This window comes from Balaenoptera physalus (genome assembly GCF_965194825.1).
Source record: "Balaenoptera physalus genome assembly, chromosome: 2".
Lineage (NCBI taxonomy): Eukaryota > Metazoa > Chordata > Mammalia > Artiodactyla > Balaenopteridae > Balaenoptera > Balaenoptera physalus.
In genome coordinates this window covers 77,507,612-77,529,917 of record NC_138883.1, presented here as the reverse complement: position 1 = coordinate 77,529,917, position 22,306 = coordinate 77,507,612, and the positions used below count along the sequence as shown (strand labels likewise).

General features: G+C 42.1%; 1 protein-coding gene across 6 annotated transcripts in view; it reads left to right on the top strand.

Annotated features, from left to right (window-relative positions):
- The window catches only part of RYR3 (ryanodine receptor 3), a 570,624-nt gene that overhangs the window by 431,490 nt on the left and 116,828 nt on the right, over positions 1-22,306 (top strand). For 4 of the 6 annotated variants that reach the window (XM_082452325.1, XM_082452323.1, XM_082452322.1 and 1 more), the window contains 5 exons: positions 1,081-1,216; positions 10,755-10,935; positions 12,149-12,260; positions 14,727-14,847; positions 20,724-20,893. In XM_082452325.1, the coding sequence (XP_082308451.1) occupies positions 1,081-1,216; positions 10,755-10,935; positions 12,149-12,260; positions 14,727-14,847; positions 20,724-20,893 (720 nt within the window). The remainder of the gene's footprint in view (positions 1-1,080; positions 1,217-10,754; positions 10,936-12,148; positions 12,261-14,726; positions 14,848-20,723; positions 20,894-22,306) is intronic. The other 2 variants (XM_082452326.1, XM_082452324.1) reach the window with 1 other exon arrangement.

Here is a 22,306-nt window from a genome sequence, read left to right as displayed (position 1 = left end):
CGGACCAGGGCTCGAACCCATGTCCCCTGCATTGGCAGGCGGATTCTTAACCACTGCGCCGCCAGGGAAGCCCTTTTCTAGACATTTTTAAGACCAAACAAAATCTAAGCTCCAAGCATAATAATATCCTTGCTACTTTAAGTAGGAAAAAGTGTGATGATAGTTTCTTACTGAGTTTTGGCTTAGATCCATCATTCTTTCAAAATGACTTAGAGTATTTGCTGTCAGCAAATACATGAGTCATTTGACGAATGTTTATTGAGCCCCTACTCTGTGCTAGGCCCTGGGGACTAAAAAATGAAAACACCATTCCTGACTTGGAGGATTAGCAGCACAATGGATTCCCCTCTTCTCCCGGCGTACATAAAATATCAGAGGCTAAATTAGAATGACAACTGCATTTCAAGCACAGGAGGTCTGTTTGCTAAGCTTTTAGCCTGGCACCTTCTGAAAAGTAGGCAGATTCTAAAATATTCTACCAGATCGCAGATCTGAGATCTTCTGATAAGCGTCTGGTAACCTGGAAGTGAAGAGAACACACTACCCATCCTAGCCCTTAACTGGCCATGACCTCTTTGCTAGCCACCCCACATTGAACATCTCAACTTCTGACTTGGGACGGCTGTTGTTGAGCCAGAACTTACCTAGGGACCCCTGATTAGTTGAAGGCCCACCCAGTCGACCAGTGACTGAACATTTTGGTCTTGAAATAGCATGGCCAAATGAACATGGCCAGCCTGCGTCCCACTGTTGCCTCCCAAGAGACACCCTACTTAGGCCTACTTTTAAATGGCAGATCCCTCTTGCCGGAACTGGAAAATCCATGGAACTATAGCACATGGAGTGTTCCTACATAGCAGTGATCATCAGTCTCGTCAATTGCTTGGAAACAAAAATGAATAAAAGGTTCCAATTTCAAATCTACTAAATTATTTACCTGGAAAGTCCTGGGCTCTCTCTAGCTTCTAGGGAAATGAAAGCCCTTCAGTTCCCAGAATTTTGCATACCTTATAAGCTATGTAAAAAACTTACATTAAAAAAAAAAAACCTGGGCACTTACCTTTGTCTTCTTCTTGGCAGGTGGTGACCTACTTGGCAGGCTGTGGCCTACAGAGCTGCCCCATGCTTCTGGCCAAAGGATACCCTGATGTCGGCTGGAACCCCATTGAAGGGGAGCGCTACCTGTCCTTCCTGAGGTTTGCCGTCTTCGTGAACAGTGAGTCTCAGTTTTCCATGTTTTTCAGACCTAGGATAACATAACTGTGGCAGATACTAGGAAAAGGAAATCCTTTGCACTGCTTCCTCTCCGTAAATATGATAGATTCTGTAGATAGGTGGCAGCTGGAAGAAAAATCTCAGGGAGAATCAGGCTAGACAAGGATCAAGAGTAGAACAATGGACAGTCCTGAGCTCTAGTGCCGGAGCCTGCAAGGAACTCACTGCATGGGCTTGGGCTTGTCATCTCTCTGCACCTCTTCTCCTAAAAGAGGGGGCTTATTAATATCTTGATCTCACCTGTTTCACAGAATTAAATGCAAGTGTGCCTCCAGATCCTTAGACTATTAGTTGGTTGGATGGATGGATGGATTGATGGATGGTTAGATGGATGGGGGGAAGGATGGATGGATGGAAGGAAAGAAGGAAGGATGGATGTATGGATGTACGGATGAATAAATAAAAGTCAGGAATAACTGATCACTGTTAAAGGTAACTAAACTCCCAGGAGAAAAAAATTGCTATAGAAACCCTAAATATTATTCTTCTTAATATTGATACAAGTCACCTCTCATTTATAGTGAATTCCCAGTTGACACAAATTCTGTATATTCACTAGTTTAATGTGCTGAATATTGTGTAAAATAAGTAAACTACTTTCTTAAAACTGTACCTTGTCTCCCTTGATTCTGCTAAAATACTAATTCACTTATATTTACATTATCATTATAATAGTTCTCCCTTTTCCCAGTTTGGAGTTTCAGGCTAACAAATCCAGCTGGGCTGGTTAAGTGATCACAAAGAGGGATTGCACCTAATAAACAATCATGCCGATTGTTCTAACTATGAGAATTCACCTAAAAATATATTGGTGTGACGTAATCATTATATTCCCACGTGCTCTTCTTGTCTTCCTTCCCCTCCCCACACCCCCTGCTTATTTTCCTACACCATAATGCACTCTATTCTTAATATTTGAATGGTTTCCATTGTCCCGGTTTTTCCCCTTTCCTGACTTGGTGACAGACCTTGAGATGTCTATCTTTTGTTCCCCTGGGCCTCATCCAGCCAAGTTTTTAGGAACTTGGGTCTTCTGCTTCTCTCTGCGTATTCTTCACTGTCCCTCCTGTCTGTTCATCATCAGCATTGCTAAGCTTCATTTTCTTCCTCTGAGGCCAGTTTCAGAGCATCCCCTAATAGTCTGTCTTACTTCTAATCCAGATGATTGCATGTCCAGAATTAATGCAGAGTTACTGCGGTAATAAAGGGAAACTTTTTGTTAAATAGATTTTAAGAATTCATAAATGTCACCAAATTATGTAAATAGACTGTATGACACAAACCAGATACAGGCAGGACCCATTTATTCATGTTGGCCACCTTCAGAGTTAAGATCAAGTGCTTTATGAGTCAATTAGTGGGACTATCCACATGGGTTATGAAGGTAGAGGAGTCCACTGGCTGTGGTCTTACCTGGATGGCCAAATTCCAAAACTTCCTTATGCTTATTAGGTACGACCATATTCAACTAAAGTCTAAACCAAAAACATTTGGTCCACCCTCTTTGCTTTCTGTTTGTTTTATGTCTTTTTAATATATTCTCTACAGTACGATTTCATAATGCAATACGTTCTAGCAAATCTATCAGACCATCAGTAGGAAGATACATATCTTTAATGTTTATTGTGTCTCTATTATATAAAGGCCACATTTGGTCTTGGCAAAGGATGTTGGCTTTTGCATTGAAAGAATTAACAGTCTAGTAAGTGGAACAGGCATGGATAGAGGTCACTATAATAAGGTGTGGAGTAAGGTAGGGACAGAGTGATAGAGGATTTCACGAGGGGAAGCTCACATCCTGTTGAGATCAGAAGAAGCCTCCTGGGGGAGGTGATATAAGAGGTGAGCTTTGAAGGGTCAGATTTCCAGATGCAGAGATGCGGGAGAGGTGATCCAGGTAGGGAGAAGCTTGAACAGTGGCCTGAGAGCTAAAGCACACATGCTCAGAAAACACAGTGATTGGCTGATCTAGAGGATAGATACGTGGTTGACAGTGGTAAGAGATGAGGTTTAAAAGATAGGTAGGCAGCTATACTAGGGAGAATCTAAATGCTAAGCTGAAGAGTTTTGTCTTGATTCAGTGTGCAGAGAACTGGGAAAATTTTTATCAGAAGAGAGATTGATGGCAACCACTGGGAACTTCTGTGCCCAGGTTAGGATAATGAGTTTCTGAATTATAATGGTGGTGATGGGAATGGGATGGAGGAGATCAGCTGGAAAGAAATTACAGAGACAGAATTTATAGGACTTGCTGGTGGTGATGACTCTGGTGGCTGGGCCCTGGGTATGTTGAGAGAAAAGGAACAGAAGTCACTTTGAAGCTTAGAGATTTTTTTTTTCTTTTTTTTGCTGTGTTGGGTCTTCATTGCTGCGCACGGGCTTTCTCTAGTTGTGGCGAGCGGGGGCTACTCCTCGTTGCGGTGCACGGGCTTCTCATTGCAGTGGCTTCTCTTGCTGCGGAGCATGGGCTCTGGAGTGCAGGGGCTTCAGTAGTTGTGGCACACAGGCTCAGTAGTTGTGGCTCACGGGCTCTAGAGCACAGGCTCAGTAGTTGTGGCGCACGACCTTAGTTGCTCCATGGCATGTGGGATCTTCCCGGACCAGGGATTGAACCCGTGTCCCTTGTCCCCTGCATTGGCAGGTGGATTCTTAACCACGGTGCCACCAGGGAAGTCCTGAAGCTTGGAGATTTAAGGGTAGGAAGAAAAGAAATAAGGATGGTTCAAAGGAGAAAATGGTTTGAGATGGAGGGTAATGAGCTTGTGTGATTCAGGTAATGATTTGCGAACCCGAAATGGAGATGCCCCTAATTGGGGAAATAGGATAGAGATCAATCAGGCAACAGATTGGGACCGAGTAGACTTGCAGGTCACCTGCAGTTGAAATGGTAGGAGTGGACTGTCACAGGGGAGAGCATGAAAGAGAGAGGGATGGCAAGTATGGAGAAAGAAAAAATTAGAATCTTGTTGAGCACCTAGAGGAGATAGAGTGGCTCAGTCACAGCAGAATGACATGGAAGAGTTTGGGCTGGAGGATGGAGTATCTTGGGTTCAGATATGACTCCATCACTAGCTCTGTAAATTTACGCAAGTTGCTAAAACTTTCCTAGCCTCGGGGGTTTTTTGTATATAAAACAGAGATAATAACTGCATATATCTCACAGAGTTGTTGTGAGGCTTAAATGAAGTAATCCATGGAAAACTCAGATTAGCACACTGCCAGAAATGTAGTAAGCCTGCAGTTGTGTTAGTTGGCATTGTTATTGTGATCCTTACAAGAGTATTAGGGCATTTGAAATGGGAAGACTCTCCTAAACGGATTCCTTGGGATCTCAAAGCTCTTTGTCTTTACATCTTTATTTCAAAGTCTTTATATCTAAGAGGTGATTAAAAAGGACTTCCCGGCCACTTTTGTGGCCTCTGCTCAGCAGCGAAAGATGAAGGTGTTATGGGCGATCATGATAGATGACGGGGGTGGTTATGGTGGGTGATGGTGATGGTGGGGGTGGGTTGGTGGTAGGTGGTGGTGATGGATGAGTCGTAGTGAGGGTAGTAATAGTGGGTAGTGATTGGTGATGACAGTGATGATGGGATATGATGGTTGAGTGGTAGCCATTGTGGGTTGTGTGAGGTGATCAAGGTGAGTGCTGGTTAGTGATGGTAAGTGTGGTGATAATGTTTCGTGGGTAGTGGTGAGTGATGGTAGGGGTGGTCATAGTGGGTGATGGTAGTGGTGGTGGTATATTATGGCTGGGTGGCAGACGGTCATAGTGGGTTGTAGGGGTGACTGTGGTAGGTGGTAGTGCGTGGTGAGGATGGTGGCGGTGGTAATAACAGCTAGCACTTAGCATTTTCATGTGCCAGGCATGGTTCAAAGCACTTTTATATGTATTAACTTATTCATTTGATGCAACAATCCAATGAGTTAGATACAGTTATCTTCATCATTTTATGGATAAACACCCCTATGCTGAGAGAGATTAAGTACCTTTCCCGGAGTCACACAGCTAGTAAGGCTTTTCCTAAGATTTCAACCAGAGCAGTTTGGCTCCAGAGACCAAACTGTACTCAAACCATTATGTAGTATTGCCTTGATAACACTTTCTCCCTAATGAACAAGGAGAAATAGCATTTTCTCCTTTGAGCTGATCAATAATTGTGGAATTATTTAATTTCTGTTTGGTGCTAATGTTTAAAAAACAAATTTTTTTTAAAGGCAAATCAAAAGCTCTTGCTAAGAGGGAGGGGATATGGGGATATATGTATACATATAGTTGATTCACTTTGTTGTACAGCAGAAACTAACACAACATTGTAAAGCAGTTTTACTCCAATAAAGATGTTAAAAAAAGTAAAAAATAAAAAAAAGCTCTTGCTATATCAAAATAATAGAATTAGAAAATTCTTTCTAACATTGTTTTACTAGTTTCTATTAAAGTTGGTGTTAAATCTTCTTAAAGAAGATTTGTCTTCAAAAGCACTTCTTAAAGCATATCATTTTCTCCACTTTATTTTTATTAGCTTGCTGGGAAACCTTGGGTTGTGTTTAACGCTAGGAGTACTGAAGCTGACAAGTTTCTATTAACCCAGGAGTTGCAAACTTTATAGCCAGTGTACACACAGATGTGTCTGGGTGTCTGATTAATCCCTTCCTAATGTAGTACCAAGTAGGAAAAGATTCCTTACAAATCCGCAAAAAGAAAGGAAAAGGAATTCTGTGCCTCCTTAGAGTCCTCGGAGTATTTTAGTGATATCTTCCTCAGGCTACAAGCTTATCTGTGAGGAACACAGTATGTCCTAGCTTTGCTGAATCTGTTTCCCTAGGCAGCTTGATCATCAGCGGTCATAAGCTGGGCATCCATCATGTGACATGTGAAGAGGGGTTATGAGAAGTGACAGGAGACATGCTCTAGAAGTTCTGCCCTGAAGTCACTTACAAATCAAAGCAGCAAACAGAGAAAACCCAAGTAAAACGATCAGCAACATACATACATACTAAAAACTCAACTACACCTACCTGCATAGTGAGACATGTGACTGTTGGCAGGCCAGAAATGATGGTGCTTATTGGAATCTGGCGAAGTGAATATAGGAATGCCTGGGGAAGAAGGCAAATGTTGAATAACATCTTGAAGGAAGAAATGGACATAATTTAACAGAGTAGTTGGGGGAGAGCATACTGGGGGGGCGTTGAGCTGGGAGCCGTAAAACTTTTAGGATGTGTCATTTATGTCTCAATAACAATGGAGGGAAAAGTCTTTTAGGATCAAGAGTACAAAGTAGCATGTTAGCTTTGAAGGGCATAGTAGGAATGAATGCTTAAAAGAATCAGCTGGTTCGTACATTCATGTTTTTAGAGTTAGAAAAAGATGTAATAACCATTCTTCAGTGTGATTGGTACTGATGACCGGGGATGGTTAGGATTAAAATGTCTTAAGACGTTCTCAAATTTATAATCCTAGGAAACGGACAGCCTTGGTTCCTGCAAACAAAGGCTGATAATTGGCCTGATAATCAGTGATGGAGAGTCACCCTCAGCGTTCCATCTGATCATTTCAAGCCTCTACGTGAGGTTAACAAGAGGCTTGAGCATACAGGGTTAGATCATTCAGACATGAGCGCTGTTCTTATTAAATATACAGTCTAGTGAGAAAAGTAGAAACAGATACAAACAATGCATTAATTATACTTGTGTGCAATGCTTTAAGGAAGAGGATAGGGTATTTGAGAGGACTAGATCCTCTGGGGCTTCCAAGTCTAAGCTGGTCCTGAAGGATGAAGTGGAGTTACCTAGATCAAGGTTTTATGTCAAAGGAATGAGGAAGGCAAAGTTCCAGGCAAAGGAACTTAAAACAGGTATTGTGTTTAGAATAGAGAGAGTAAGAAAAGCGATGGGCGGAAGGTAAGATCATTTCATCGTTACTAATCATCCCTGTGGTGAGAATGACTCCTTCTGGTTAAAATGAGGAGAATCATTCCATTTCCATGCAACTTCTTAGGAACATTGAAAAGAAGATCATAATGTGAAGGCAGTGTTGAGAGCCTTTGAAGAAAGGCTCTGTGAACATACACACTGCTGTTAAGCTTATTATTCATTTGGAACTCCAGCAAAAACATTGCTGTAAGCCCCTGGGCAAAACTAGCTTACCTCAGATCTCTCTCTCCCTTGAAAAATGCCCTCAAGTCAGTATTCGGCTTCCCCACTGTGGATTTGGTTGGCAGTCCGACTTCCTGAGCTACAGGTAATTAGGAAGAGAATGTTCTCTCTCTTCTAATCAGGCCATCCTCTCTACCTTGTGAAGCCTTGAGAAATTATTTTCCTTGGTCCCCTCTCCAATTAGCATCAATGGTTGCATTTCAGTTCCTTCCTATTGCAGGGTGCCCTCTGCATCCCCCACAGATGACCACAATTCAGTGATCAAGCGATGGCTTCCTGGGTCCATTGTAGCTCCAACCTAATTAGCTTAGATTTGAAGACCTGAGATTCAGATAAAATAAGGCTAATTTGGCAAATGAATTTCAATAGCAAACTCAATATAGAAATCATAGCCTAATTTTTCAAATTCTTTTGGACATTGCGGTTCACGTTCCGTCAAATTCCATGATGCTGATCGCTTTGGCAAGAGCTAAGTTAATTTCAGTGTGCTGGTAAAGGGCTGACCCACAAGTGTTTCCATTCTGAGAACTGAAAGAATCAGAGCACAGTGTTTAAATAAGCTTGACTAACAGGGTTGGGTTTTTTCTCCATTTTTTGACACTTACAATTTCAAAGTTTTAGCTTCATTATTCTTGTAATAGAATATGACAACTAAGAGTGTGCTACCTGATAAGTTTCGGGGGCGAACAACATTTGAAAGTAGCCAACTGTGAGTTATGTCTGTAACTAAGAATATTTGCTTTCAAATATGCTGATTATAATGGTGCTTTTCTTTAAGTATCCCTCTGTGATTAAACGCTATCCTGTATAAATGCTAGGTTCACCTCATAGGAAAACATGTCCTTAAGTCTTAGCATCACCTCTTTATCTGAGCTCTTCTATAAACTGTACAGTATCACTCAACCTTCTCCTTGGGTTCCTTTCCTTCCCTGATTCATTCCACCATACCATTATTGTGATTATTTTACCTTTTTTAGCATCTCCTGAGAATTTTCTTCACATGGATTCTGGTTTAATTAAAAGCAAATTCTTTTTTAATGTTATATTAGATGAAACCTGAAGAAAAGCTTCTTTATAAAAATTTCAGTCTCTTCTTGAAGGATTGAGCTATAAAATAGTGAATGCATGCTGATGGGCTGTATAAATTCAGTTTAATGAAATATTCTGAATCTAGTTACACAGTTCTAAAACTTACAGAGGTATATACTTACAATCCTGAATTTTACCTGTGGTGTAGAAGGTCAAGTGATAAAAGGGGATGTCAGCAGGCCAAGCTCTTGACCAAGACTACGGATAGACTCTGCAGGGCTGTGAGACACAGCAGTGTGTTCACTTGTGAGTTTGTGTGGGCACAAGTTAGTTTCAAATATTTGAACAGCAAGCTCAGCCCTTCTGATGCCGTGGGCATGGTGGAAGAAATCTCTGCATATAGGTTTAAACTAATAGACTCACTCTAAAGCTAGAAGAGGCACAAGCATCTCAACAGGGCAAATGAGACCCAGTGAGACTGTGCAGGGTACATACTCACACAGGGATTTGCTAAAAATCTGGAAGAGAAGCCAGATTTTAAGGGTTCCCATTTGAATGCTTTTCTCTAAGTTGATTCATAAAATTTTTCATCAAACAGAACTTAAACTCCTGTGATAGTTTTAAAATATATCTATAAATTCTTCCATGCTCCTTCTTCCAGAAGACGGAGCCTGCTTCTTCTCCCTTTGAGTGTGAGCTGGACTCATTGAATCACTTCTCATGAATAGGATATGGCAGGTGACAGTATGTGACAAAGTTGTAGAAGGTACTGCAGCTTCTGCCTTACCCTCTCTCTTGGATCCTTTGCTCTGTGGGAAGCCAGCTGGCATGTCATGAGAACACTCAAGGAGCCCTATGGAGAGGTCACATGGTGAGAAACTGAGGCCCCTGCCAACAGCCATGTGAGTGAGCGTGGAAGCTGATACGCCACGTCCAGTCAAGCCTTCAGAAGACTGCAGCGCTGGCTGACACTCTTACTGCAACCTCATGGGAGATCCCAAGCCAGGACCACCTCACTTAGTCACTCCCGAATTCCTGACTACAGCAACTGTGAAATAATAGTTACTGCCTTAACCTGCGAAGATTGGAGGAAATTTTTAATACAAGAATAAATAATATTACAACAGCATATCAAGATGCTATCTATTATAGAACTCAATCCTCTAATAATATCTAATGATTTTATTAAAAAGTTTTTCTTTAGGCTTCATCCAATATACAACATCAGAAAGTCTTGTCTTTGAGGCTTATTAGCCCAGGGATAAATTCTTAGACACAAATTAAGTTGTCGCCTGAGACACTGAGACAGAAAGTGTGTTTCATGAAATTGTTTGAACAAGCTGTAAAACTACTTTTGATTATAAATATTGGCTCTGAGAAGCATTGGCTATCCCTCTCTACATGTGATAGTTCACTGCTTAATTACTTCTTTGGGAAATGATACCCTGTCTTAGTTGTCTACGGTTCTTCCAAAGAAAAATACCAGCAAAATACAATTGTCCAACCTTTAGCTCCCCACAGAGCTAGTCTAAGAATAACCAAGAAAACTTTACCAAGTAGATTCTCACCTGGATAAATGATTTCAGAAATGCCCTGAGGTACATCCCCACCTGGTTGTTCTGGGGTATGTATTAGACCTGGTTGTTCTGGGGTATGTATTAGACCTGGTTGTTCTGGGGTATGTATTAGACTCTGAGAGAAGACAGCTCAGGAGCTGGCATGTCACTTCTCCAGATGTTAATTGAGGCACACCCGCTTGAGTTACCATCTTACCTCCTTTCAAGGAAGGAAGGAAATACCTATTAAGCACCCCTCAGGGAGTTAATAAAGAGGTAAAGTCACTTGTGAATTAATCAGTAATCCATGGCAGACTCAGTAGTGTGTTTCTTGCCCTCTGAGGACCTAAATATAGCAAAATAATGTGAATAGCACAAAATCCTGAACGGAGAAGTAAGACTGTTCTATATCAGTTAATCATAATACTTCAAATAAATAGAGTCTGACGTAATTTATCAAAGCTCCCCTTTCTCTGCATCAGTATTACCTCCTAATCTTAAGAGTATGTGACAGGATCCATCAAATACTGTTCTCCCAGCCTCGTCAATTAGAAATCAAATCTGCCGGAATTCCCTTGCGGTCCAGTGGTTAGGACTCTGCAGTGTCACCGCTGAGGACATGGGTTCAATCCCTGGTCTGGGAACCAAGATCCCACAAGCCACCTGGCGTGGCCAAAAAGAAATCAATTCCGGGGTTGTTCTCTCCAATGAGATGGTAATAATGCTTCTTTCCCTTAGGTGAAAGTGTGGAAGAAAACGCTAGCGTCGTGGTCAAGCTGCTCATCAGACACCCCGAGTGCTTCGGCCCGGCCCTGCGGGGTGAAGGAGGAAATGGTCTATTGGCGGCCATGCAAGGCGCCATTAAGATCTCCGAGAACCCAGCCCTCGACCTCCCCTCGCAGGGGTACAAGAGAGAAGTGTAAGTGAATGAATTGCCTTCTCACCCCGATACGGTTGGTGAGCTCTAAAATATTCCCGGTACACGCATGATAAAGCAAACGTCCATAACCTCCCCCTGGTAGAGAAAGCACAGGCTCTTTGCAGTTGTGGCTCAGACATTTTAGATCACTTTGCCAAGCTTGTTGTTATCTTGACTCCCAGTAAGCCTAGTGATCAGTATCATCTTCACCCCTCTCCATTTCTCCTACTCCACTCAGGCCAATTGGCAAATGGAGGAGTCAGCAAGCTCTTTCAGCCCTCACTGCGCCTCCCTGTGGCATCCCCATGGGAGGAAGCTGTATCCAGGCTAAGGGGCCTGGACCAACAGGGTTCCAGTCACTGTGTAATCCCGGCCCGTTCCCTTCAGTATTTCGAACCTTGGTGTCCCATCTCATACCTCACTTTTAAGAAGAGCGAGTACCCTCCACTCCCTCTTCTCAAAGTGTTTGATTTGATTCCTTAGGTTAAAAAGAAAGCTGCAGAATGTGAAAAATCACAACACTAAAACTCTTGGTATTTAATGGTTAAAGACATAGTTAGTACATTATCAGATTGCCTCGTGACCTTCCTTTCATTATGTCTTGTGAACATTTCCCTTTTATTGCAGCCTCTAGATTAGACCCCAGAATCTAGAGATGGGATATAACTCAGCAGAGGTAACTTTGCAGCCAGTGACTCCTTTGTTTTTGAGGGGGGGTGGTCATTAGTTCTGGTAGATGATCTGGTAGAGTTAGACAGAACCCCGAACATAAACTGTCCTAAATTTCTCATGTAAAATGAGAAAAACTGAGGCCCAGAGTCAAATAGCTTGTTAGCAGCAGGGCCAGGACCTGGACTTGACCCTTCTGACTTCTTGTCCAATGTGCTTTCCATGTCTATTAAGGAAGGAAAAGGGAAGGAAAGGTTGGTGGGAGCTTTGGGGGTCACAGTGCAGCTCCATGAGTAGGTGTGGTCTGCATGATCTGTTCATGTCAGTAAAGTTCATGGGACCCTAGGAATGTCATGAACAAATATTTGGGTCCCTTGAGCTTGGTGAGTTAAACCACCTCATTGACAACTAGAGGGAGAGAAGGAGCCCAATGGAAAGGATGCGTGGTGCCCAGGATGAGCAGAGAAAGTGTTTCCATATCGTGTCTAAAACATGGCCCCACCTGCCAGGCTTCCTATACCTCCTTGTTTTGGTTCTCTCTCAGCAGCACGGAGGACCATGAAGATGAAGAAGAGATTGTGCACATGGGCAATGCAATTATGTCATTTTATTCGGCTCTTATAGATCTGCTGGGCCGCTGTGCTCCTGAAATGCACGTAAGTGATGGGTTCCCAGGGAGCAGATTTGGGGGGCTTGAACCAGGAACACTGTAGATTTCATGAATGTCATTTCTTCTTCTGACTCTGGCATTTGTGAACATGCCTTTCTCTCTGTTGCTTTTAGCCAACATCAAAAGTAGTTTCCATCTCTCGTACCTGATTCTACAGTTTTCTAAGGAATGACTCCTGGGAAGATCTCTGCGTTGTGTGATTTCTCTGTGACACTAATAGGGCATATCTGATACGTATTCTGTTTCAAAAGCCTCCCAAAACCATGTTTTCCTATGCCTCAACTTGGTCAAAATATGACCAGCTTGACTTCTTGATTGTACATGGAAAATCCTTTCTTGACAACCATGGTGTCAGGCATCAGGAAGGTAGTCATGGTTCATGTTTGCTTATTTCCCAGAGGTAAGCTTTACAGACAAACTAAAAAAAATGTTTCTGTTTTTATGGCATGTCTTCTCAGACGTCCAGTTTTGAACTAAAAAGTTATGTTTTCACCTTCCTTTTTTCATCTCTGCTGGGGGTGGAGAAAGAGATAGGCCTTATTTCTCATAAAGACTCACATCATAAGTGAGAGAGGAAATAATTGCTTCTTGTAGGAAAACAGAAAAGATAGCTTTTTATATTTAAAAAAATACTTGGTTAACTCTTTAAAAGAACTGTTTGATTTGCTCATTCAGGGCTCAGGTGCCTGCCTCTCTCCGCAGTGCTCACTGCATTTGGATTATGTCAGAGCGTCTCCTAAAAGTACTTGCAGTGCAGATTGGGATGACATAAACAGTGGTTTCTGGTGTTGATGAGGTTATATATTTGGTCACTGCCAAGATAGCAGTGAATATGTTGTATTTGTTTAATCCTAATGAAAGACAGAAACAATTAAAGTAGTGGCTTTCAAACTTTCTTTCTGGCCAAAAAAAAAAAAAATTTGTTTTGATCATAGTAAGAAATACAATTTACATTGCAACCTAGTATACATATATTCCAGAAACAAAGTTTATCCTTACTATGGATAATGCACTCTAATATTTTCTATGCTATACTCATTTATTTCATGCTTTTTAATGCTGGTGACAATCCACTAAATGATTTTACAGCCCACTAATTGGTCATGACTACAGTTTGAAAGACATTGCATTAAAGCATTCACTCTTATCTTTCTTCCAGTATGTCATGGTCTTATCTAATAAATGATGTAGCCTGTTTGCAAGTCCATCTACAAGTGTTTAGGGAAACTATTCCAGTATGGAAGAATCTAGGATAAAAGTACTGTGGAGAGGAGAATGTCTAAATCTTCAAAGCGAGGCTGATCAGAATTCTTAGCTTAGTATTCCAGTTCCTACTGTGGAACTTGTACCTTACCCACATAGGCCCATCTTGCCATTTCTGTGCCCTTAAACAAATAAAGGAAACTTGAAAGGGGGCTAGGGAAGTACTAGGGTATCCTACAGTCTTGGGGCAGGCTGTCATTTCCCCAGATCACCTGTAATCACTTCAAAAAGCAGGTTACACCGTTTGCCTAGTCTCGGGAAGACAGGCAGCATGGGATAGCTAAGTCATCAGAGCCCCACTGGGAAGGCGTTTCCTCCTTGCTTGCTGCCCCTCAGACTCAATACCTTATAAACACACACACACAGTCACTTCTCCCCTGGCCCGTCCTCTGTTAGTGAGGGGGAAGGGCGATGCCGTCATCACTGACAGCCTCCCCTCTGCCCACAGGGATGAGAGGTGGCAGCTAGGGTCACACACAGGTGTTCTCCTGTCTCCAGTCCTTCAAGCATTATGTCTCAGCATGTCATCCAGCTCCCTCCTGGGTAGAGTCTATCCTGAGCTCATGACAGTTCCATTGCTGGCTAAGAGCCTGTGCCCAGAAGCGCACCTGCTGCCCCCAGATCCAAGAGAATGTGCACCTGTACATCCCACCTGTGGCCATAGGATCAGGTTATCCGTCCCCGGATAACTCCCTTGAGGTGTTCACGTTCTCTCTGACATCCTCTGCACCCCTTTTATTGCCCTAGTCCCAGCATTAATCAAACTTTTAGGAAATCGAAATTCCTAAGTCGTTTCTACATTTAGCAGAATTCCAGGGTCTGGAATCGTGGCCACATTGTCACCACTCCTGTCATAGCCACCAAGAGCTCCTGGTATTGCAGTCACACTGAGGACAGGCTGCACCTTCACTGCTGGGACTTGATGCCAAAATGGCATGACCATTGCTGTCGCGGCAAAGGAACACACTAGCCCTCCTTGGCCAGAGTCATTCCCTCAGTAGCACCTCTTCTAGAAAATCAAGAGAAAGCTCCTCTCTTTCCTGTGGTCACACATGTCTAGAACATTTAGGGAAACATAGAAGTGTACCCACCCCATCCCCCCGGCAAGGAGAACCATTTTACTGCCCCAGGTTTGTGGAGCGGGAGTGTGGGAACCTCATTTATCTTACTCTCCAAACCTCCCTTGCAGCTTATCCAGACAGGAAAGGGGGAGGCCATCCGGATCAGGTCCATCCTGCGCTCCCTGGTCCCCACCGAGGACTTGGTTGGAATCATCAGCATCCCCTTGAAACTGCCCTCGCTGAACAAAGGTAAGGGAAGCTGCTGGAGGCTGAGCCCTGCCGGTCTCGCCAGGGCCCCCTGCTCACAGCAGGACTCCATCCGCAGGGCAGGGCTCCTCCCAGCCTCCTACTGCGGGGCAGGCTGCACAGGCGAAGTATCTTGCTCTTCTTCTGGTGTTGAGGGGTCCTCTCCTCCCAGCTCCAGCCGGCTGCTGTCTCCCCTGCTCCCCCGCGTTGAGACTCCCGTACCCCATTTCCTATAAGTACAGCTGGTCCAGACCTCGCTGTCTTCTGAACTCCAGCCCTCTGGAAGGAGGCTGATGGATTGGAACCAATGAGATCTCTCACCAGACCTTCCTTCTCCTTTGCCTCTGTGCCCCCAGCTTGTGCAGCCAGCCAGAGCAACAAAAGGATAGGGTCTGACCCAGCTCCCCTGCACCACAGTACTATGTACCTCGCAGCCATGGATCATATAGAGTTTTCCCCCCGTGCTACATGTGACATTCGGCATCAGTCCTTATTAACTTTACAAAACCTATACTCTCCCAAAAGCACACAGGTTCTCCATGTCACTCCACCTGCTATCCAGGCAGTTTCCTCTTTGCAGACGGAAGAATTGAAAAGATAGCATGATTTTGTTATAGAGTTTCCCAAAACTAGTGTTCCAAGGAACATTTTTATAAAAGAGATTAATTGGTGTACATGTCAACAAGGGGTTTGCAGTCAGTCACTTTGGGGAATCTATAGAATATATCACATTTTTTCCATCCTTATTGAGATATAACTGACATATAATGTTATATAAGTTTAAGGTGTACAATGTTATGATTTGATATTGCAAAATGTTTACCAAAATAAGGTTAGTTCATGCATACTTCACCTCACATAATTACCATTTGTTGTTGTTGTTGTTACAGTGAGAACATTTAAGTTCTACTCTCATAGTAACTTTCACATATACAATACAGTATCGTTAACTATGGTCACCATGCTGTACATTAGGTCCCCAAAACTTATTCATCTTATAACTGGAAGTTTGTACCCTTTGGCCAACATCTTCCATTTCTCTCACTTCCCCCAACACGGGGTAACCATGAATCTACTCTCTGATTCTATGAGTTCAATTATTTTAGATTTGACATATAAATGAGATTATACAATACTTGTGTTTCTCTGTCTTATTTCACTTAACATTATACTTTCAAGATCCATCCATGTTGTTGCAAATGGCAGGATTTCCTTCTTTTTATGGCTAAATAATATTCCTTTGTGTGTGTTTGTGTGTGTCTGTATATATGTGTATACATACCACATTTTCTTTATCTATTTATCTATGGACACTTAGACTATTTTATTTCTGTATCTTGGCTATTGTGAGTAATGTTGCAGTGAACATAAGGATGCAGATATCTCTTTGAGATAGTGATTCCATTTCCTTCGGCTATATATCCAGAATTGGGATTGCTAGATCATTTGGTTGTTCTATTTATAATTTTTTTGAGGAACCTCAACACTGTTTTCCATATTAGCTGCACCAATTTATATTCCCACCAACGATGCACAAAGATTCCCTTGTCTCCATATCCTCACCAGCATTTGTTATCCATTGGTTTTTTGTTTTTGTTTTTTATAATAACCATTCGACAGGTGTGAGGTGATATCTCATTGTGGTTTTGATTTGCATTTCCCTGATGGTTAGTGATGTTGAGCATCTTTTCACGTACTTGTTGGCCATTTGCATGTCTTGGGAAAATGTCTATTTGGGTCCTTTGCCCGTTTTAAATCAGATTATTTGTTTTTGTTTTTGCTGTTGAGTTATTTTAGTTCCTTATATATTTTGTATATTAACTCCTTGTTAGATATATGGTTTGCAAATATTTTCTCATATTCTGTAGGTTGTCTTCTCATTTTGTTGATTGTTTCTTTTGTTATACAGAAGTTTTTTAGTTTAATGTAGTCCCACTTGTCAATATTTGCTTTTGGTGTCATATCCAGAAAAATCATTGCCAAGACCCTGTCAAGGAGCTTACCCACTATGTTTTCTTCTATGTTTCCAGAATTTTTCAGTTTCTTCTGGGTTGTCCAATTTGTTAGCATATAAGTGTTCATAGTAGTCTGTTCTGATCCTTTCTATTTGTGTGTTATCAGTTGTAATGTCTCTTCTTTCATTTATAATTTTATTTATTTGAGTCTTCTCTCTTTTTCTTGGTAAGTCTAGTTAAAGGCTTGTCAATTCTGTTTATCTTTTCAAAAAGTCAACTATTAGTTTTGTTGATAATTTTTATTGTTTTCTATTCTCAGTTCATTTATTTCTGCTCTGATCTTTCTTATTTCCTTCCTTACAGTATTAGAGTATTCTGGATCTGACTATATACTTAGCTTTAACAATGTGTGATATATTTTCATATTTTTTCATGTTATTACTATCCCTTCATTTCAGTTTGAAGAACTCCTTTCAGCATTTCTTATAAGTGAGGCCTAGTGGTGATGAATTCCCCCCACTTTTATTTGTTTGGGAAAGCATTTATCTCACCTTCATTCCTGAAATACAATTTGCTGGGTACAGTATTCTTGGTTGGCAGTTTTCTTCTTTCAGCATTTCGAATATATCATTCCATTCTTTCCTGATCTGCAAGGTTTTGGCTGAGAAATCCACTGATAGTCTAATGGGGGTTCCCTTGCATGAAAGACATTTTTTTCTCTTGATGATTTTAAAATTTTCTCTTTGTCTCTGACTTTAGACAGTTTTATTATACTGTGTCTTAGAGAAGATGGTTTGGGATTGAAATTTGGGAGTGACATATCAGCTTTATAAACTTGGATGTCCAAATATCTCCCCAGGTTTGGGAAGTTCTCAGCCATTATTTCTTTAAATAAGCTTTCTGCCTCTTTCTTCCTCTTTTCTCCTGGGACTCCAGTGATATCTGAATTGTTTCTCTTAATGGTGTCCCTTAAGCCCTGTAAGACCTTCTTCATTCCTATACATTCTTTTTTCTTTTTGCTCTGCTTACTGGGTAATTTCAAATTATCTGTCTCTGAGTTTACTGATTCTTCTGCTTGGTCCAGTGTGCTGTTGAAGCTCTCTATTGAATTTTTCCATTCAGCCATTGTATTCTTCAGCCCCAGTATCTCTTTTCTGTTCTTGTTTATGTTTTTAATGTTCTGTTCTATCTCTTTGTTGAACTTATCATTTTGTTCTTGTATTGTTTTCTCTGTATTAAGTTGTTTATCTGGATTCTCTTGTAGGACTCTAAGCATCTTTAGAATAATTATTTTGAATTCCTTGACAGGCAATTCATGTATCTCCATTTCTTTGAGTTCAGTTACTAGAAGTTTACTGTGTTCTTTTTGTGCTGTCATGTTGCCCTTATTCTTCATGATTCCTGTAGCCTTGCATAGGTATCTGTGCCTTTGAAGAAGCAGTCACCTCTTCCAGACGTTATGGACTGACTTTGGTAAAGAAAGAGCTTCACCTTCAGGTGGGGTTCATTAAAGTGTACTGTGACCCGAGGTCTAATGGTACAGGGCACCAAGTACGGGGGTGTGCGGCAGCTTCAGGTCCAGAGGGGGCATGATGTCTTGTTGACTCAGGCCACTGGGGTCAACAACACTGACAACTGCATGGACCTTGGCAAGTGCTGCCTGGGGTCTGCAGTGGTTTCAAGGGCCGTTGGGGTCCTAAGCAGTGCTTCTAGGTTCTAGTAACTAGGGACCAGTGTAGGCAGTGGTGGTGGCCAGAGCCAGTGGTACACATACACTTGGCTGCAGGGACCAGCTGCAGGTGACTGTGTAGTGGCAGAGGCCAGCTGCAGACACACACGTAGTGGCAATGGCAGGGACCAACAGCAAAGACCAGAGCCAACTGTGGGTACACTAGCACCTGCGGAGACCCTGGCTATCAGCGTGCACTCCCGTGCCTGCAGGGTCTCGCCTGGGTGCATGCACAGCAGTGGAGGCCAGCGATGAGAGCTGGGCTGGCAGCGTGCAGGTGCACAGCTGGAGTGACTAACCCTTCAGCTGAAGGGGTCTAGGTGGCATCTTGTACTTGCACGACCACAGAGGCTGGGGCAGGCTGCCAGAGCGGATTTTGGGTTCTGGCTGTCGCAGGAGAGGCACTGGGGAGAGAGTCAGGTGACTGGGCATCTGTGAACACAAAATCCTGTGGGACAAAAACTGGTGAAATCTGGATTTTGTGGCGGCTGTGCTGGCTTTTGGTTTCTTCAGTGGCAGAAGCTGCTGGGTCCTCAGCAAGCAGGTCACTGGGAACCACAGTGGCTCCTACTGTGTGGCTGCTACTCGTAGCCCCTGCCCTTCTTCCTTGCTCCTAGCCATCTCTAGACATCTCAGCTTTGCCAGTCTCTGGGGGGGGGTGAAACCAAAGCTAGTCCTTCATGCAGTGCCCCAGAAGGCTGGGGAAGCCGATCACCCAGCTCACCCTCGCTTTCTGGCAAAAGGAACTCCTTCCAGCTGAGGAGTTTCACTCTTGCCACTGCGATGCAGGCAAAATGAAGCTACCCTTCCTGCCCTTTTTGTGCACTTACTCTCAGAGCTTTTGTTCCATTCTGTTGAAGTTTCTTAAGTGGATCCCTGAGCTCTCCCAGACTGGTTTGGTTCATGGATAGGTGTTTAATTGTTGATCTTTGGGGGGCGGGTGGCAAGGCTGGGGTCTCCTACCCCCCCATCTTGGTGACATCATTCTTGAATATATCACATTTTACAACTTCATGAAGCACATTAAGATTATAAAGGCTCTGAGAAAACATATGATAAAGAAAATAAATGTTGAACTCAGTGTTTCCCAAACTTTTTGAACACAAAGCACTCATTAGTATCCGGTAAAAATACTGTTCTTCAGAACACCACGTGTCTGAGAGATTAATTCAGCCTCCGATGTTTGCAAACAGCTCCCCCTGGTGCTCAGGGGAGGAGAAGCAGGCAACCTCCTGTCTGGAAGGTGTCTTCTCTCCTTGCTCTCCCAGAGCCCTGCACAGGTGCCTGGGCTGCATTAGGTTCTGGGCTGGATAGCACTAAATGTTTGCGGCTCTCAGGGTGCCTTACGAAGTACAGTATTTATATACGCTGTGACTTTAGCTTGATCGTTTAGGGGCTCTCTTTCCTAGTTTTTGGTGTTAACAAAACAGTAGGAGGAAGACTTTCTTTTTTATCCTCTTTCAAGATCCTTTTTGTTCTCCAAGTCAAGAAATTTTTATTTTCTTCATGATATTTCCCCACTTTATCTTTGAACCACTCTATTAAAATAAGGTTAGAATTCTTGAATGATCTGATCTAAATTTCACCCAAATCAAATAATAGTTTCTAAATACTGAAAGAGTATTTCCTCAGTTTTGTGCTATTTATGTTGCAATGGGTATAAGCATGACACACTTTTCAATTTAATCTGCTTTACATTTTTCTCCCTCACTTTCTTCATCATTCAACAAAGCAATAAATCAAGCCCTGATTCCTGGCATTTACCCACCAGTTTCAAGCTCCCAATGTGATACCACTGAGCATGGAGTTGGACAGAGAATGCACATAGCACCCTGTTGTACTCTGCTTCCAACATACAAATACAACAGATGTAAATAACCTCAAGTATAGTTTATAGTACAATAATTAGGAAGTGGTGATCTTTGAGTACTTGTTACCTTTTAGAATATAATATACTTAACTGCAAATCATAATTTTTAATAATGGGCATATCTAATAACTGGCTCACAAAATTCCTGAAATTTTAACAGTCAGTTCTTCCAAGCCAGTATAAGCTGACTCTAGCACAACACTGTATTATTTCTAAAATTCCTGTTTCTTGTCAGGAGAACAAGCCACAGCCAGACAAGCTCTGTGTTCCATTTAAGACTGTGGAGCTAGAAAAGGGGAAATGACATTCTCTGTGTGTCTTTCAGATGGATCAGTCAGCGAACCAGATATGGCGGCCAACTTCTGCCCCGACCACAAGGCACCCATGGTGCTGTTCTTGGACCGTGTTTATGGTATAAAGGATCAAACTTTCCTGCTCCACTTGTTGGAAGTTGGATTTTTACCTGACTTAAGAGCCTCTGCCTCTTTAGATACAGTAAGTGGTTAAAATAAGAAAAATTATTTTTCCATCATTTTAAGTGATTAACATTGGAATTAGAAGCGAATAGTTTCTATCTACTCAACTGATTACATACTAACAGTTTGCTTTAAAGGGTGAGAAAATAGAGGAACCAAGAAATGGCAGATGTGAATTTATTAGTCCAGAGACTTATGTGTAGGTAAACTGGACCTCAGATATTCAGATATTCAGACCTCAGATGAGAACTATGGCTCTGTCACTTATGAAAAAAGATGGCTGGCAGCATGATAGGCTGGAAATACTCTTCATACTCTCACTCCTTAAGTTACGTGCACTGACCATCAGGAAGGATAGTCCGAAGCTCATGGCATGACAAGGTCAGTGTTAGAGGCCAAGTGCAAATCCAAGTTTGGAAGTCAAGTGTGAGGTAGGGTAATCCAACATGAAGAGACATCAAGACAGGAGGCCCCAGGAGTTAGAACACATAGATGCCAGATGCCCCAAGTCAGGATGAAGCAGAGAGATAGTGTACCAGGAGTCCTGGGTCCAAGGAGGAAAGACCAATTAGATCAGCGTAAGTTTTCAAACAAATCTTGGCCAGTTTAGGGTTGTTTTTAAAGAGCCAGTGGCATATCTTCTTGATCAGTCATAAAGTTTCTCAAAGGCTCCACCTGGTGTCCAATAGCAATAGAGGTCTGAGCTCTGGTGATGGGTGGTCAGCTAACCAATATCTTAACTGGGGTGGATTCCATTTGAACGAGTTACACAGAAATGGATGGGGTCACCCAGAAATGGAAAGCAGTATGAGCTCCAGTCTGAATGGGAGCTCTGTCCCTAGCTGTGGCATGGAGATAAGAAATGGTATATCCATGAAGGCATTAGAGGCATATGGCTGTTTTGTAAAATTAAAACAATGCTTCCACAGCGATTTTTTTGAGGTTTCCTATAAATTCCTTGATTTAAAATATTAAAATATTTTTAACTTGTGGGACGTTCCCAAGTTTCCTGATCAAAGCATTCAACTTGTTTATAGATCAAATAAACAGCAAATACTATTCTAGAATTTGGCATTCAAATCACATGCTTGTCTACACACCACCTACCACAAAAGACGTTTTGTATTCAGTTCCTCAGCACACACATTTTCATGCATTCTCTTTTGAAAACTTTTAAGCCACCGGAATCAAAGCTCTTCCTTCCTCATTTTAACAACTCTGTCTTTTAAAGTGATAAATGTGGAAGATTAGCTGTTTCTTTCCATGTGATTACTGCAGCTCCTAGAAGGCAAACTTTTGATAATTAATAGAAACACCCAGAAATATGTACCATTCAAAGAAAACAGTTTATCAGATCATAAGTTAAAGGAAATGTGTTACAGATACAATGGCTGTGATCATGACAGGAAATAAGGATAATATTTCATCTCTC